The 15,408-nt window shown below is 43.5% G+C and overlaps 1 protein-coding gene across 4 annotated transcripts in view; it reads left to right on the top strand.

Annotated features, from left to right (window-relative positions):
* VPS13A (vacuolar protein sorting 13 homolog A) overlaps positions 1-15,408 on the top strand; it is a 2,146,181-nt gene that overhangs the window by 1,685,280 nt on the left and 445,493 nt on the right. For all 4 annotated transcript variants that reach the window (XM_086961343.1, XM_086961342.1, XM_086961345.1 and 1 more), the window contains one exon: positions 8,980-9,093. In XM_086961343.1, coding sequence (XP_086817469.1) covers positions 8,980-9,093 — 114 coding nt within the window. The remainder of the gene's footprint in view (positions 1-8,979; positions 9,094-15,408) is intronic.

Raw genomic sequence — 15,408 nt, 5'->3', positions numbered from 1 at the left:
TAGTAACAGAAGTGTGCGGAAACATGTTAGTAAGCCTCTTAATGAACCTTAAGACTATTGGAGACTTAAAAAGAGAAGGCTGATCGGGCAAGCAAAGAAATGCTCAAAACTGAAAAATACCCTTTAACAGTGGCCACAGCATAACCCTGCTGAGCCAAATGAATTGAAAAACAAAGAACATCAGAAAGACGCGCTTTCAGAGGATCAATAGATTTCTCTCCACACCACCTAACAAATTTCGGCCACCGGTATGAGTAGATAGACTTGGTGGAGTGTCGCCTGGCCGATAAAATAACCTCCACCACGTCAGGCGGGAGAGAAAAAGAATTCAGGTTGCCCCGTCCATCTGAGAAAGGAGGTCTGCCCTGAGAGGGAGACGAAGCGGAGGGTGCAATGAGAGGTGAAGTAGGTCCGTGTACCACACCCTTCTTGGCCAATCTGCGGCGATCAATATAACTTGGGCCCGTTCTTGGCGAATCTTCCTCAGAATCTGAGGAATCAAGGGTATGGTAGGAAACGTGTAAAGGAGTTGTGAGCTCCAACTCAACTGAAATGCATCCCCTAACGCTCCCTGCCTCGGAAGTTGGAGACTGCAGAATGACTGGCAGTGCGTGTTCTTGAGAGTGGCAAACCGGTCCACCCGAGGAGTTACCTACGTTTGGAAGATGTGTCGAACTACCTCGTGATGAGGATTGGTGTCAGTACAACGCGGATTTTTACAACGCATTCCGTTACATCGGAATTTTTACAACGCAGGATCCATTACATCGGATGCCATTACAACGCATGGCATTACATAGCAGATGCTATTACAACGCATGGCATTACATCGTAAGTATAGGTAAGTATACCTTTTTAAAAAAAATGTTAAGTTAATTTAATTAATTTAATTTAATTAATTTAATTAAAATACATTTTAAAATAGCCATTAATTTAATTTAATAAAATAATATCTATTTAATAAATGTAATTTTAATAAAAAATGGAAATAATTTAATTTAATTAAAATAATGAAATTAATTTGATGTACATATTTTTATAATTGAAATTAAATTAAATTAATTGAAATAATTTATTTAATTTAATTAATTTAATTTAAAAATGTAATTAATGTCATAAAATTAATTTAATTTATTAAATATATTTTAATTAATTTAAAAATGGTAAATATAATTTAATTATCCCTAAACACAAACCTACCCCTGAACCCTACAATACCCCTGTACCCCAAAACCCAAACCCTGCCCTAAAACCTAAAAACACCCCTGTATCCCAAAACGCAAACCCTGCCCTAAAACCTAAAAACACCCCTGTACCCCAAAACCCAAACCCTGCCCTAAAACCTAAAAACACCCCTGTACCCCAAAACCCAAACCCTGCCCTAAAACCTAAAAACACCCCTGTACCCCAAAACCCAAACCCTGCCCTAAAACCTAAAAACACCCCTGTACCCCAAAACCCAAACCCTGCCCTAAAACCTAAAAATACCCAAACACCCCAAAACATATACCTCAGTACCCCAAAACATATACTCCTATACTCATACTTATTTAAAAAATTACTTAAATTAATATATTTAATTTATAATATTTAAAAACATAAATAAATATTTTTATTTATAATTAATAATAATTAAATCAATTATATAATATTAAATAAAATTTTTAAAAAATTATATACTTACCAATACTTACGATGTAATGGTATGCGTTGTAATAGCATCTGCTATGTAATGCCATGCGCTGTAATGGCATCCGATGTAATGGATCCTGCGTTGTAATAACTGCGTTGTAACAGCATTACGACGTAAAAGTTGCGTTGTAAGTGTAACATATTTTTATAATTGAAATTAAATTAAATTAATTGAAATAATTTATTTAATTTAATTAATTTAATTTAAAAATGTAATTAATGTAATAAATTAATTTAATTTATTAAATATATTTTAATTAATTTAAAAATGGTAAATATAATTTAATTATCCCTAAACACAAACCTACCCCTGAACCCTACAATACCCCTGTACCCCAAAACCCAAAACCCTGCCCTAAAACCTAAAAACACCCCTGTACCCCAAAACCCAAACCCAGCCCTAAAACCTAAAAACACCCCTGTACCCCAAAACCTGCCCTAAAACCTAAAAACACCCCTGTACCCCAAAACCCAAACCCTGCCCTAAAACCTAAAAGCACCCCTGTACCCCAAAACCCAAACCCTGCCCTAAAACCTAAAAACACCCCTGTACCCCAAAACCCAAAACCCTGCCCTAAAACCTAAAAACACCCCTGTACCCCAAAACCCAAAACCCTGCCCTAAAACCTAAAAACACCCCTGTACCCCAAAACCCAAACCCTGCCCTAAAACCTAAAAACACCCCTGTACCCCAAAACCCAAACCCTGCCCTAAAACCTAAAAACACCCATGTACCCCAAAACCCAAACCCTGCCCTAAAACCTAAAAATACCCAAACACCCCAAAACATATACCTCAGTACCCCAAAACATATACTCCTATACTCATACTTATTAAAAAAATTACTTAAATTAATATATTTAATTTATAATATTTAAAAACATAAATAAATATTTTTATTTATAATTAACACCGTAGCTGCGTGTAAACATTTCTCCCCAGTGCTGCGCTGTCCATTAGAACTAGTGCTGAATGGACGTTCAATGGTCGTGCGCAGCACTGGGGAGGTAGCGCTGCTGACGACCATTGGCCGTCAGCAGCACTTAAGGGGTTAATAATAATTAAATCAATTATATAATATGAAATAAAATAAAATTAAAAAAAATTATATACTTACGATGTAATGGTATGCGTTGTAATAGCATCTGCTATGTAATGCCATGCGTTGTAATGGCATCCGATGTAATGGATCCTGCGTTGTAATAACTGCGTTGTAACAGCATTACGACGTAAAAGTTGCGTTGTAAGTGTAACATACCCGTGATGAAGCTTCCACTCGTGGTTGGCCGAGAACTGCCGACTAAGACTGTCCACACATATGTTCAGCACCCCGGCCAAATGACTTGCTATCAAGCAAATCCGCTGGTCCCGAGCCCAGGATCAGAGCCGCAATGCCTCTCTGCAGAGACGGTACGACCCTACTCCTCCCTGTTTGTTGACATACCACAGTGCTGTAGTGTTCGTCAGGACTTGAACCGACTGACCACAAAGGGAAGGGAGCAAGGCCTTGAGCGCCAAACGTATTGCCCGGAATTCCAGAAGGTTGATGTGAAGCAACCTTTCCTCTGGAGACCAAAAACCCTTGATCTCCAGATCCTCCATATGAGCACCCCACCCTAGGGTAGAGGCATCTGTTATCACTGTGGCCACCATTGGAGGAAGATGAAAGGGCTTCCCTTGAGACAGATTGCCCTACACACTCCACCAGGACAGATCTGCTGCAGCTTTTCTGGAGATCCTGACTGACTCCCTGAGATCTCCATTGTGTTGATACCACTGCCTGCGGAGACACCACTGGAGCGCCCTCATGTGCCAGCGTGCATGGTTGACCAACAGGATGCAGGAAGCGAACAGACCGAGCAGGCGAAGGACCTTCAGAACTGGAACAACCGCTCCATTGTAAAACAGAGGAATCATTTCCTGAATGTCGGGAATCCTTTGCGGAGGCGGGAAAGCTCGGCACACAGTGATATCCAGTACCACCCCTATGAACAGGTTGCACTGTGAGGGCACCAGGTGAGACTTAGGTACATTTATCGAAAAACTCAATTTGTACAACAGCTGGGTTGTAACCTGCAGATGATGATCACCATCTCTGGAGACTCTGCCTTCAACAGCCAGTCGTCCAGGTAGGGGAAAACTGGAATGCCCGACCTCCTGAGATGGACAGCCACCAATGCCATTACCTTGGTGAAGACTTGAGGTGCGGTAATAAGACCAAACAGAAGGACCACAAACGGGTAGTGTTGCGACCCAACCGTAAACCGGAGATGCTTCCTGTGCGACTTTAGGATTGGGATATGAAAATATGCCTCCTGCAAGTCGATGACACCATCCAGTCCTCTTGCTGCAGCGCCTGAAGAACCTGCGCTAGGGTGAGCATCTTGAACCTCTCCTGCTTGAGAAACAGATTCAAGATTCTGAGGTCCAGGATAGGACGTAACCTGCCATCCTTCTTGGGAATCAGGAAATACCTGGAGTAGCATCCCTGACCCCTTTCGTGCACCTTTCTGTAACGGGGTAAGAACCTTCTGAAGGAAAAGCAAATGATCCTCCATGCAAAACCCCTGGCAAGGAGGGTAAGGAGGAGGGAATTCCCTGAAAGGAAGGGCATACCCATTTTCTACAAGATCTAAAACCCAAAGGTCCGAAGTGATTAACCTCAAATCTTGTAGAAAATGGGTACGCTGGCCTCCCACGGGACCTACATGATCCAGGATAGTGGATTTAGAGCTGCTTTCCTGCATTACCAGGAGGTGTTGGGGAGGTAGAGGAAGAAGAGGAAGATGGATGACATCCGGCTCCACGAAGGTGATCTCTGCCTTTACCTCTGTAGCTCTTATACAAGGGGTTTTGCTGCTATGGCTGAGGCTGACTGGACCCACGAAAGGAAGACTTCCCAAAGCCACAATATCTTTTATATCCATTGCCGCTTGATTGTGACTGCAGACCCAAAGACCTTGCCGTTGCCTTACTGTCTTTAAATTTCTGCAGCGCAGAGTCCGCCTTTTCACCAAAAAGCTTGGAACCATCAAATGGCAAATCAATAAGAGCAGCCTGCACGTCAGGAGAGAACCCCGAAGACTTCAACCATGCGTGCCTCCTTGTAGCAACAGACAAACCCATGACTGTGGCCACAGAATCTGCTGTATCCAGACCAGACTGGATAACTTGACGAGCAGCCACTTGAGCATCCACCAACACCTCACTCAGATTCCCCTTGTCCTCCTCAGATAACTTAGGGAGAAGCTGTTTCGCAGAGTCCATTAAAGCATGGATGTACCTGCCCAAGAGACAAGTGGCATTCTTAGACTTTAACGCCATACTGGCAGAAGAAAAGACCTTTTTTCGCAGAATGCTCCAACTTCTTAGAATCCCTGTCTGCCGGAGCCTGAAAAAACGCCCCTGATGACAGCTGCGAGCAAGAAACCTGCACAACCAGACTTTCAGGAGTCGGGTGAGAGGAAAGGAAAACGGATCTCCAGGAGCAGGTCTATACCTTCTCGAGACTGACCTCGAAACTGACCTCTAAACTGCAGGAGCCGAAAGAGGATTGCCCCACACATCAAGAATTGCCTCAGTGAGAACATCATTAAATGGAAAAAGTGGCTCAACCACCGAAGAAGGAGAATTAAGCACTTCAGTAAGACTATTGGGCTTATATTCTGCCACAGGAAGCTGCAAGTCCAACAGTTCCGCAGCCTAAGCCCCACTCTGGAGAAGTGTCAAGCCCACTTGCTTCACACAAGTCTTCAAACACATCATCTGTGTCATACACCTCTCCTTCCTCCCGCTCATCATCCTGGTACTGCTCTCTTCCAATAACCTTTGCGCCTCTCTCCTTGAATGCATCTTCAGTTGCGGCATCAGCAGCGCCACATGCGGCGTCGACGGCTCCGGAAGCGGCGTCGAAGGTGGATCCATGACCGGCGCCGTTCGACTCCGAGAACCTTCACGGGATGGAGCCGGAGACTGCCCATAAGTCGTCGACAACCTCGGCGCCAGAAAAGACCAGGATGACGTCGCTAGCATGAACGACATAAAGGGGGCCTGAGGACACTGGAGAGGCACACCCAAATTATAAGCCAATGGAAGCATGGGACCCGATCAGAACCTTGCATCGGAAACTGAGGGTAAGAAGCCGGTTCCGGGTCCGATTGAGGTACCTCTGGAGTCTGAACCGCTGGAGCCACAGGTGGAACAGCTGGAGCCGAAAGAACCTCATCATCTTCAGCCGTATTTGACGGAGAAAATCTCGGCGTCGATGCCTGCTCTGGCGTCCCCTTATAGGAAGGAGAATGAGCCAGAGTCACCTGAGGAGACACTGAAGGCGAAGGTGAAACAAAGTCCTTTTCTCGACGTCGAGGAGCAGGAGAAGGCGACCTCGACACCACAGACTTCGAAGACAGGCATCGAGAAGCATGTCTCCTCTTCTTCTTGTGCTTCTTCTTGGATTTGTGTGATGTCGAAGAATCAGACTTAGACCTTTTTCGACTCTTTTATTCTTTTGTTGCTTTAGCCATGTACAGCTTTGCTTCTCGCTCCTTTATCGCCTTAGGATTAATCTTCCTGCATGAAGAGCATCCCTCGACGTCATGATCCGAAGATAAACACCAAAGGCAATCTTCATGCAGGTCAGTAATTGACATATGTTTTCTGCATTATCTGCAAGGTTTAAACCCTGACTTCCTCAGAGCCGACATGATAAAGAAAGGAAGAGATACAATCAAAAATACAAAATATCCAAACGAAGTATGGAGAGTCCCTGAAAAAACCGGTAGCGTTGACAGCGCGGAAAAAAGGGAACTGACGTCATCACGCCGACGTGGTCTTCTTATGGGTCCAGTAATGTCATGAGGAGCTGTGTGCGAGCCATGACGCTATGAGACCTCGTCGGTGCTGAGAGCTGCGAAAAAGTTCAGCGGAAAAGATGGTGCAGGGGATGTTTTTGTTGGCCCTCTTCTGTAGCGCACCAGCTACCAACTTCACCAGCACGCTTCTCCCGGTAGAACCTGGGCAGTTCCCGAAGAACTGCTGGTAATACTTTGGACCTTGGCTCAGTAGAACTCCGATCCCTGAAGGTGAACCTGCGAAACCGTCTGTTCCTACCTTTATGCATCTCTGACTTTTCCTTCCATAGGATTCCATTGTGCTTAAAGGTGCACAACTTTGAAAGCTTTACCTATGTGTACTCATTGCTAGTGAAAACAGTACTTGCCTTTGAAGGATGTTCTTGGTTTTGAAACATATATAAAAAGAAGTGTTGTTGTTCTAATGTGTCTCAGATTTATTCTTTGAGTGTGTCTCTCTTTTATCGCCTCTGCGAGAACAACAAATGCTTAGCGTTACCCTCTGATAAGTTTGACTGTTCGCCCACACTACCACAAAAGAGAGCGTTAGTATTATTTACTTTAGCCTCTGTAATCCAATTGGGGCCCACGGGACTCTGCACAGTGTACTTCTTTTTAGTATACTATATAGAGAGCCATCTTCCTACAGTACTGCACCTTAGCCTGCACAATTTGCATCTCCATGCTTGTAGATTGAGTGACGGCAGTTGACCTACATTGATCTTCCTCCTGAGGTTGTGGTGCCATCTTGGGGTGAGGGGTCTTGCTTCAAAATGTATGTATGCTGGTCGTAAGGACAAGTTTGTGGCTTGATGTAGCACCTGTAAATTGACCCATTACATGCCAATTTGTCTGAAGTTTTATTTTTTTGTTCCTAGTCCAGCAAGAACTTACTTTGGGCACAGTTAAGGGCTATTATTTGTCTCTTACAGCTTTTTGAGGTTGCCAGATCAGACTTCTTTATTTAAATCACCTGTTTTGATGAGGGTTTTTAAAGGTTTGCAATGTTTATTTACACTGAAAACATTTGTAATACTACAGTGGGATCTGAACTTAGCTCTCACTTTGTTGATGTGAGCTCCTTTTGAGCCAATGCACAGTTGCCCCTTAAGACTTCTGATGGTGTTGCTGCTCACCATAACATAGGCTAGGCGTGGGAACGAGCTGCAGGTTCTTTTTGTCAACCGATCTTATACAACATTCTTTCCAAAGATGTTGGTATTGAGGACCTGAGCTTTCTTCCTACCGAAAGTAGTCACTCCATTTCATGTCGGGCAGGCTACCACCCATCCAGCATTCAGTGCCCCACCTCATTCTTCTAAGGACGAAGAGAGGCTTCATCGTTTAGACCTTAAAAAGGCACTGGCCTTTCATATTGATTGCAGTAAAGAGTACAGTGTGGATGATCAGTGCTTTGTTGGGTTCTCGGGGGCTAAGAAAGACAAGACAGTACAAAAATGTAGGGATCTGCACACTGGTCGCTGGGCGTGAATAGCCTAAGAAAGTAACTGACATCAGCACATATAGTTGGCTCTTATATGCTGCACCGCCCGTCACTTCCAGAGCGGAGTGATGCTGGTGTGGCGCCACACCAGTCTACCTACCGCATATAGGAGTATTGCTGTTAAGTTTCTGAATCCAGCCTGAGCCTTAGGAATATTTTAAAAGTGAGAAATCGGCAGTTAGATAGAGTATCCACCAGAAAAAGTGTTACAGAAGGTAAGTAACTTGTTCTTTCCTTCTGGTGTTACAAGACTTGCCAAATATTTGGAACTGTTTTCTCATTTTTTTAGTCTTGTTGTGCCTTCTAAGGCCTGTAATTTGAAGAAGTGCACCAAACTGTTACTGGGCAAGCATGTGGTTCTTATGTGATTCTTTAGTATTGGACATGGCTCCAAAGCAGATAGCGTGAGAGATTTTACTGTTGGCTCTTCTGTCAATTTTGGTTCAGTAAGCTTCAGCAGACAGTGATAGCTGTTTCTAGCCAAACTTAAAATAATTGCAATATCTTATGGCAGATGAGAGAGACACTATACAATGATCAGGCGCAGTTAGTATTGTTTACAATTGTGTGTGAAAACCAGTTTTTGTGGTACAGTGTATCAGGAAGGAGTTTAAAGACAATTGCAGCAGCATTCAGTTTTCATCATATAGTAATTACACAGGCACATTTAAAAATGAATATGGAATTGGTTTAGAGGTGGGTGGTAAGGTTAAATCAGTGAGTTATTACTGATGTTGGAAATCTGCCATCAGAATTTAGCGCTACTTTGGAGCATGGTGGCTATAATTCCTCCTGTGGTAACTCCACAGTTGACTAAGTTACTGCTTTCACTGAGAATGTGTGGATTTAACATCACCATGAATTCTGAAATCAAGCCCTTGGAGTGTATGTCAAGGTTTAATTTGTTCACTTCATTTCTTTATTCCATATCAGATTGAACTGTTTAAAAGGGATGTAGAGTCGCTCCAAGCTGAGTTGAGCACAGTATCATCAACTGACACGTCCCAAGTCAGCCTATACGAAGATTTTCATATTTCTCCTATCAAGGTAAGTGAACTTCAACCAGTTGTGTAGAAGAAAGCTACTCTGGTCAGAGATTTAAATAACATTGTCATTTTGTAACCTCGCACATGATATGTGATTTAAACATCATTCCAAAAACTACAAGTTTATGGCGATGCCATACTGTAGGGAGCCACCTGCAACAGATGTAGGAATACAAAGTGAAGAGCACAAGATACCTGGTGCAAATAGTGAGCTAGCATTGGGCACAGCCCATTGAATTATTTTATATTTGTACAAATAAATAATATAAAAATGTGAGATTTCCAGAGTGGTTAAATGTTACCTAATAGCTTATTAGCAAAACTAGCCATCATCCCCTTTGGTTTTGCAAATTTCAGGCTAAGTTGGCAGGGTATGCCCAGACGTGGGTCCCTTGCTCACTTTGCCACTGGATTCAACATAGCCTGGCTGATGAGGGTTATGAACCCGAAACCGGTCCCAGGATGCTTGTTTCCGGTCCAGGGAAGACATGGCTTGGCAGTTCGGGGTGGATTGTTTCCATGAGGCACAGTATCAGACTGATATGCATATGGGCATGTCTGAACTGGGTTAGCTGAGTGAGCTAAAGAATGATGACGGATTAAACCCAGAACAGTTGGCTGGGGGTGAGTGCTTGCAATGTTCAACACTCCGTCCATCATCCCCTTTGGTTTTACTTAATAGCTTATACAATTTATGAACTAGCCATTCAGATAATATTAACATTGCCTCAAAGTACCAATGCACCGGAAATTGAAACCTCTGTGTGCTACTTAAGATCAGAGGGACATTTTAACAGTTCAAATAAGATCAGAGGGACATTTTAATAGTTCAAAACCACGCAGAAAGTGTTCAGTTATGTAAAGTAATCTTTCTAATCATGAATGTCATCCGATGTCAGATGCTGAAAATGATTTTTGAGTTTATTCAAAAGTGACAAACCTGTGTAATGTAGAGCTCTGGATAACCAATTCCTTTGTAGAAGCTTCCTATGGAGCTTCCATATGCTATTATTTAGCAAATGGTGTTTTGGTTAGATTTAACGAGATGTATAATGGAACTACGCATCCCATGCCTATACAATATCTCCATTACAAAGCATTAGCCTTTACCATGCAACGTTTTACCACACGTAAGTGTTTACAGACGCATGCCTTTACATCTGAATGAGACAGTTAGTTATGTTAACCATGCACCGATGGTGGAAACCAGGGAGGGGGGGGGGGGGGGCGGGGGGAGTTAACTTTAGCATCTTCTTGTATTTCAAGGGCGTGATGGGTAGGACTGCCCTTCTTGAGAATGTATACCCTTGACCCTATTCATACTGGGGGTCACTATTTAGGACTCTATTGCAAAGACCCACTTACATATGATGGGGGGGGGGGATATGGGAAATGTTACAATTGATGTGTGTTTTGTGACAAAAAACCCAATAAAAATCTGTTTTTAAAAAAAAATGAGACAGTTAGCTATAAATTTCTTACCTTAGAAGTACCCCCAGGCATCAGACTGGATCCGTAGAATTTTTTTCTTCGCTGTACCCTGCGCATTGGTGGGTGGCGTCAGTCGACTCCGCGCCTGTCATGGTCGCCGAGACGACGTCGCGGTGCATACTTGGATGCTGCCCCAGTGCGCTGATGTCAGTTCTTTCTTTTTCTGCGCCAGCATAGCGCAGATCCGGAGAGAGCTACCCCTTTAGTCACTTTTTGACTAAGCTTTTTTCAACATTATGTGAACTTCTTTTCGAGTCTTCGACTGTGTGAGGGATGTCCCACCATCAGACCGGCTTCAAACACTTCAAGGCCCATCACTAACTGATGTCTGTGACGGACCCGCACCTCTTGTGCCTTTGGAGTCTGGAGTGCGACCACGACCGAAGTCGTGCTCTGACAGCCGGGCCATCAATCCAAATTTTTTGCAGGAGCGGTCCTGAACGCTCTTGGAGGCCCGGCAGTCAGCTCTGTGTTGCTCCCACTCAAGGGGAAGGTCTCAAGTTCGCTCGCGGAGCCCCCACACCTCGTCCCATTCCTAGTCTTCGAGGTCTTCGGGTAAGTCGAAGCACAAGAAGAAGGCGAAGAAGCACTGGCGCTCTTCGCCTTCTTCCTTTAGGTTGGCGGAACCCGGAGCGTCGTCTATCTAAGTCTCTGTCATCGGTGCCACCTTCAGGGACGAGACTGCACCTCCTTCTTTTTCCTTGAGCCGGGGTGTCCCCTACCCAGCTTTGTGCATTTTACGAAGCCCTCTACAGTATCTTTGGTCAGCCTGACTCCGCTGGCGCATATTCGGGGTCCGTGGAGCCGGTCAGGGGTCCTGGGCCTTGGATTCTGGCAGCTCCGGCGCTGTGAGGGACCCCGTGGATACAGGCCTGGATCCGTATCGACACCGGTTGACCTTCCCTGGCACAGATCCCAGCGATGATGCCTCCGGCATCAACCATGGACCCGGCCAATGCTGTCCCCATCCTCACCCCTGAGATGGACTCGGAGCCGGACCCGCGTATTCTGACATCGAATCTGATGGCCGATGGTACTTTTGTTCCCGTATTCATCCCTGGTGTTCCTTATCGGCCAGAAGGTGGTGATGAGGATTGGAAGGTGTCGCTGGACCCTTTGACAGACCAGCTTGAAGAGCCGGACTGGAGAGAGGACCTGGGTGACGCCAGTGGTCTGGACACTTCTCCAGACGTTGGCATGCTTTCTCTCCCTACCGTGGCTACGGAGGAGGGAGCGTCTTACGCTGTGGTGGTGTGAAGGGCAGCCGAGACCTTGGGCCTGGAGCTCCCTTCCGTGGTAGTCTGGACTAATCTCCTGACAGAGGTGCTTCAGCCTGTGGCAACCACATCTGAACCCCTCCTGGCCTTTAATGAAGCCCTCATTGACGTCCTTCTGGGCACATGGTCCAAGCCCAGCACAGGGGCTCCTGTGGAAAGGACGATTGCCTGCCGCCACCGCCTGGCTCTGTACGTTACAGTTTGCCGGAGCACTCTCATGTGAGTATACAGATTGTTCGGTAACAATTTACATAAATTTCAACACCAATTATGACAGAAGTACAAGAAATCCAAAAGATGAGTGAATCTTGGAGTCTTTAATGGAGATTACAGCCAGCCGACACGTGTTTCGTCGCCTTCGCGATTCATCAGGGCTGAAACATATAAATAAGTAGCGTCTAGCATGTTCTTAGAACAGATGGAATTACATACAGGACCACAGTGTGTGGTCGTAATAAACATGCAGTACAGCTTCCTCCTGCAGTGGACATCTGGTGATTGTTTCATTTCATTGAATTCATCTCACACGTGCAACCACAACACATCCGTGTCGGAGTTATGGTGGATGTTATCATTTCATTATAAAGGCGTGAAGTTGTGTGAAAGTGATTGTGAAGAATACGTGTAGGAATGAGATAACCGTAGTGTATCTCTGAGGCAGGCAATGACACATGCTCTATATCTTGGCGAGAGTGTTCTAAAGGTGCGCGGCTCTTTCATCATACATGCTAGTCATTCCGTGCAAAATAGTGAGAAACAAGTGTCATTGTGTGAGCATACCTAGAAGGCCGTATCGACGTCACAAAAGGTCTGCATATTTTTGAAAAAAGAGGAGACAAAACGGAAAGACCTCATCACTAACTATTATTTAGTGATATTCGGGCAAGATGTCACCAAAATGAGACTGTTCGCCCCTGGTAGTACATCCGCTTACCGCTTAGCTGGTGATAATTCCGACCCAGCCGGGCCCGTGACCTATGAGAGCTGGTTCGAGTGCGTCCAGCAACAGTCTAAATCTTGTTTCTGTGTAAAAAATATAGGAAGTTTTACTACGTGCTATTCTGAGTAAAACACGATAAAATAAGATAGTGCTGATCGTTCTATCCTAATGTCACAGGAATACTGTCCTAGATACTCTATATTCTAGAGCACCAAAATTAATTGCATATCTATGGGGATTCCCTACCTTTATTTCAACATAAATATACGTTTACATTGTGATTACACTTATCACCACTCTTTGGCATATTATTCAGTCCCACAAAGGTCCTGTTTGTCCAACTTACATGAATAATAAATCGGGGCGAATTATAATGTACTCGGAGGTGACCCCATATAGTTGTTTATGTATGTATTTGCTTCATCAGACAAGTACTGTTCAAGGAAAGAGACAGCTATGTTATATAAACATATTTGAAAAACGTCCTTGATATACGATATATAATACAACAGTAAAATAGTGTTCAGGTTTTACCTCTCTTTCTTGGCGGTAATAATTTCAGTAGATAATGTCCCAGTTTTACCTCTCTTTCTAGGATTATGGCGGTATAAGATTCGGTTTCAGATTCTATATTGCACGAGGCTAGAGGGAAACGAGTAACAATCTTGTTACACTCTGTTGGTATACAGAGAATTAGAAAGTAGTTTCCCCGTGTGCATAGCGGAGCTCGTGGTAAACTTACCCGTGTGTTGGCTCTCGTAGCGCGTACGGCGGGTGTGCCTCCTCCGAGTTTAGTTCCTGTTTGGACACGTGGTTGTGTCCAAACAGGCGTATATGCGTTTCCTGACGTTGCGTGCGCTGAGACTAGAGCGCGTTAGCCATACTGTCGATCGGCCATGTTGGATGGTCGTTCGAGTAGTAGTTTGATCTTATTACCGAATTACGAGTGGAAATACGATTCTTAATACACCGGGTGCGATGTAAAATTAATTGTGCTGACATCCATAGTACTATCCATATTTAGAGCGAAAAAATCGCGTATTTGCGATTGATTGGCAGGTATTATGCGAATGCTTCAATTTCAGAGTGAGTGAGAAGTATAAAGAAAAATAGATATTTGAACTCATTGTTGATGCTGAAATATGGCGTGACATTAATTAAAAGCTAATTGTTGAAGGTGGAGTGTTCACCGTGACTAAATTGATTTTCTAGTTCTGTGAAAAACCCAATCATACCGTGACTGGTTGACATTTGACATAAAGTACAGTATCATGAGTTATCGTAATACAGATCTCTTGCACAATAATCCTATGTACAGGAGAGAAGTCCCAGCATTAAGAAAGATCTAGATATTCACGGATTTACATGCACAGGTCTGCATCATATTATATTTCATATACATTGTTCTGGCGGTATAGTATATACAGTATCTCGTATCTAATCACCCAAAAAGTATTGCATCTCTTGATCATAATTTAAACCTGACTCTACAGATTTCAGACGCATAATCCAAATTGCTTCAGTGCGTCTCAGTTTCAGTTCTCGATTTCCCCCTCTTATTGCAAGTGGTATGGTTTCAATACCAAAGAATTGTACATTTTTGTTCATTCGATCTTTTTGGCAGGAGGCTACATGCAAAGCCACTGGATATTTGGGATCACAATTCATAATCGCTCTTACATGTTCCATCATTCTTTCTTTCAGTGGTCTGATTGTACTTCCTACATAATACTTGCCACACTCACATTCTATAATGTAAATGACAAATTTAGTCGTACAGTTGATATTGCTCTTAATAGTATAACATACAGCATCTGGACCTGTGAAATTTGTTGTGCCATGTTTGGCCCATTTACACATGCTGCAGAACCCGCACTTATGAAAACCCAAACCTCGTTGTGTTAGCCAGTCTGTACTTCTAGTGTCTCTTGGTACTGTCGGACTCAACTTATTCCTTAATGTATTACCTCTTCTAAACGAGATTTGTGGTCGCTCTGTAATGTATTCGGTCAATTCTTTTTCAGATTTCAAAAGACTCCAATGTTTTGTTAGACTCTTTCTTAAATCTAAATGGAATGAGTTGAAATCTGTGACCATTCTTATGCATTCTTTGCTCTCAGTGGTGAGCTTGTGTCTGGTGGTTAGGGTGTCAGTTCTCCTAACTCTTTTAATTCTCTTTTCTGCCTTTTTAATGGTGTTATTCGTATAACCCCTTGTTTCAAATCTCTCCTTCATGCTGGCAATACATCTCCCAAATTCACAGTCCTCACTACAGTTTCTTCTTGCCCGAATAAATTCGCCATATGGTATGGCGTTAATCTGGTGTGAGGGGTGTGAGCTTGTTGCATGCAATATTGCATTACATGCTGTTGATTTTCTGAACAGTCTACTGTGCAGACAGTTAGACGAAATATAAAACTCAATATCTAAGAATTCTATATTAGTATTACTCCACTTCATGGTGAAGTTAATCTTCCATGTATTATCATTCAGATATTCGAAGAATTTTTGTAGTAGCTCCTTTGAGCCTGACCATATAAGGATGCAGTCATCAATATATCGACCCCAAAAAATTATGGAGTCGATATATTGAGCACCCTTCGTTCCC

The sequence above is a fragment of the Lissotriton vulgaris genome, chromosome 3_1 (assembly GCF_964263255.1).
Source record: "Lissotriton vulgaris chromosome 3_1, aLisVul1.2, whole genome shotgun sequence".
NCBI classification, from domain to species: domain Eukaryota; kingdom Metazoa; phylum Chordata; class Amphibia; order Caudata; family Salamandridae; genus Lissotriton; species Lissotriton vulgaris.
This window is presented reverse-complemented; position numbering and strand designations above follow the sequence as displayed.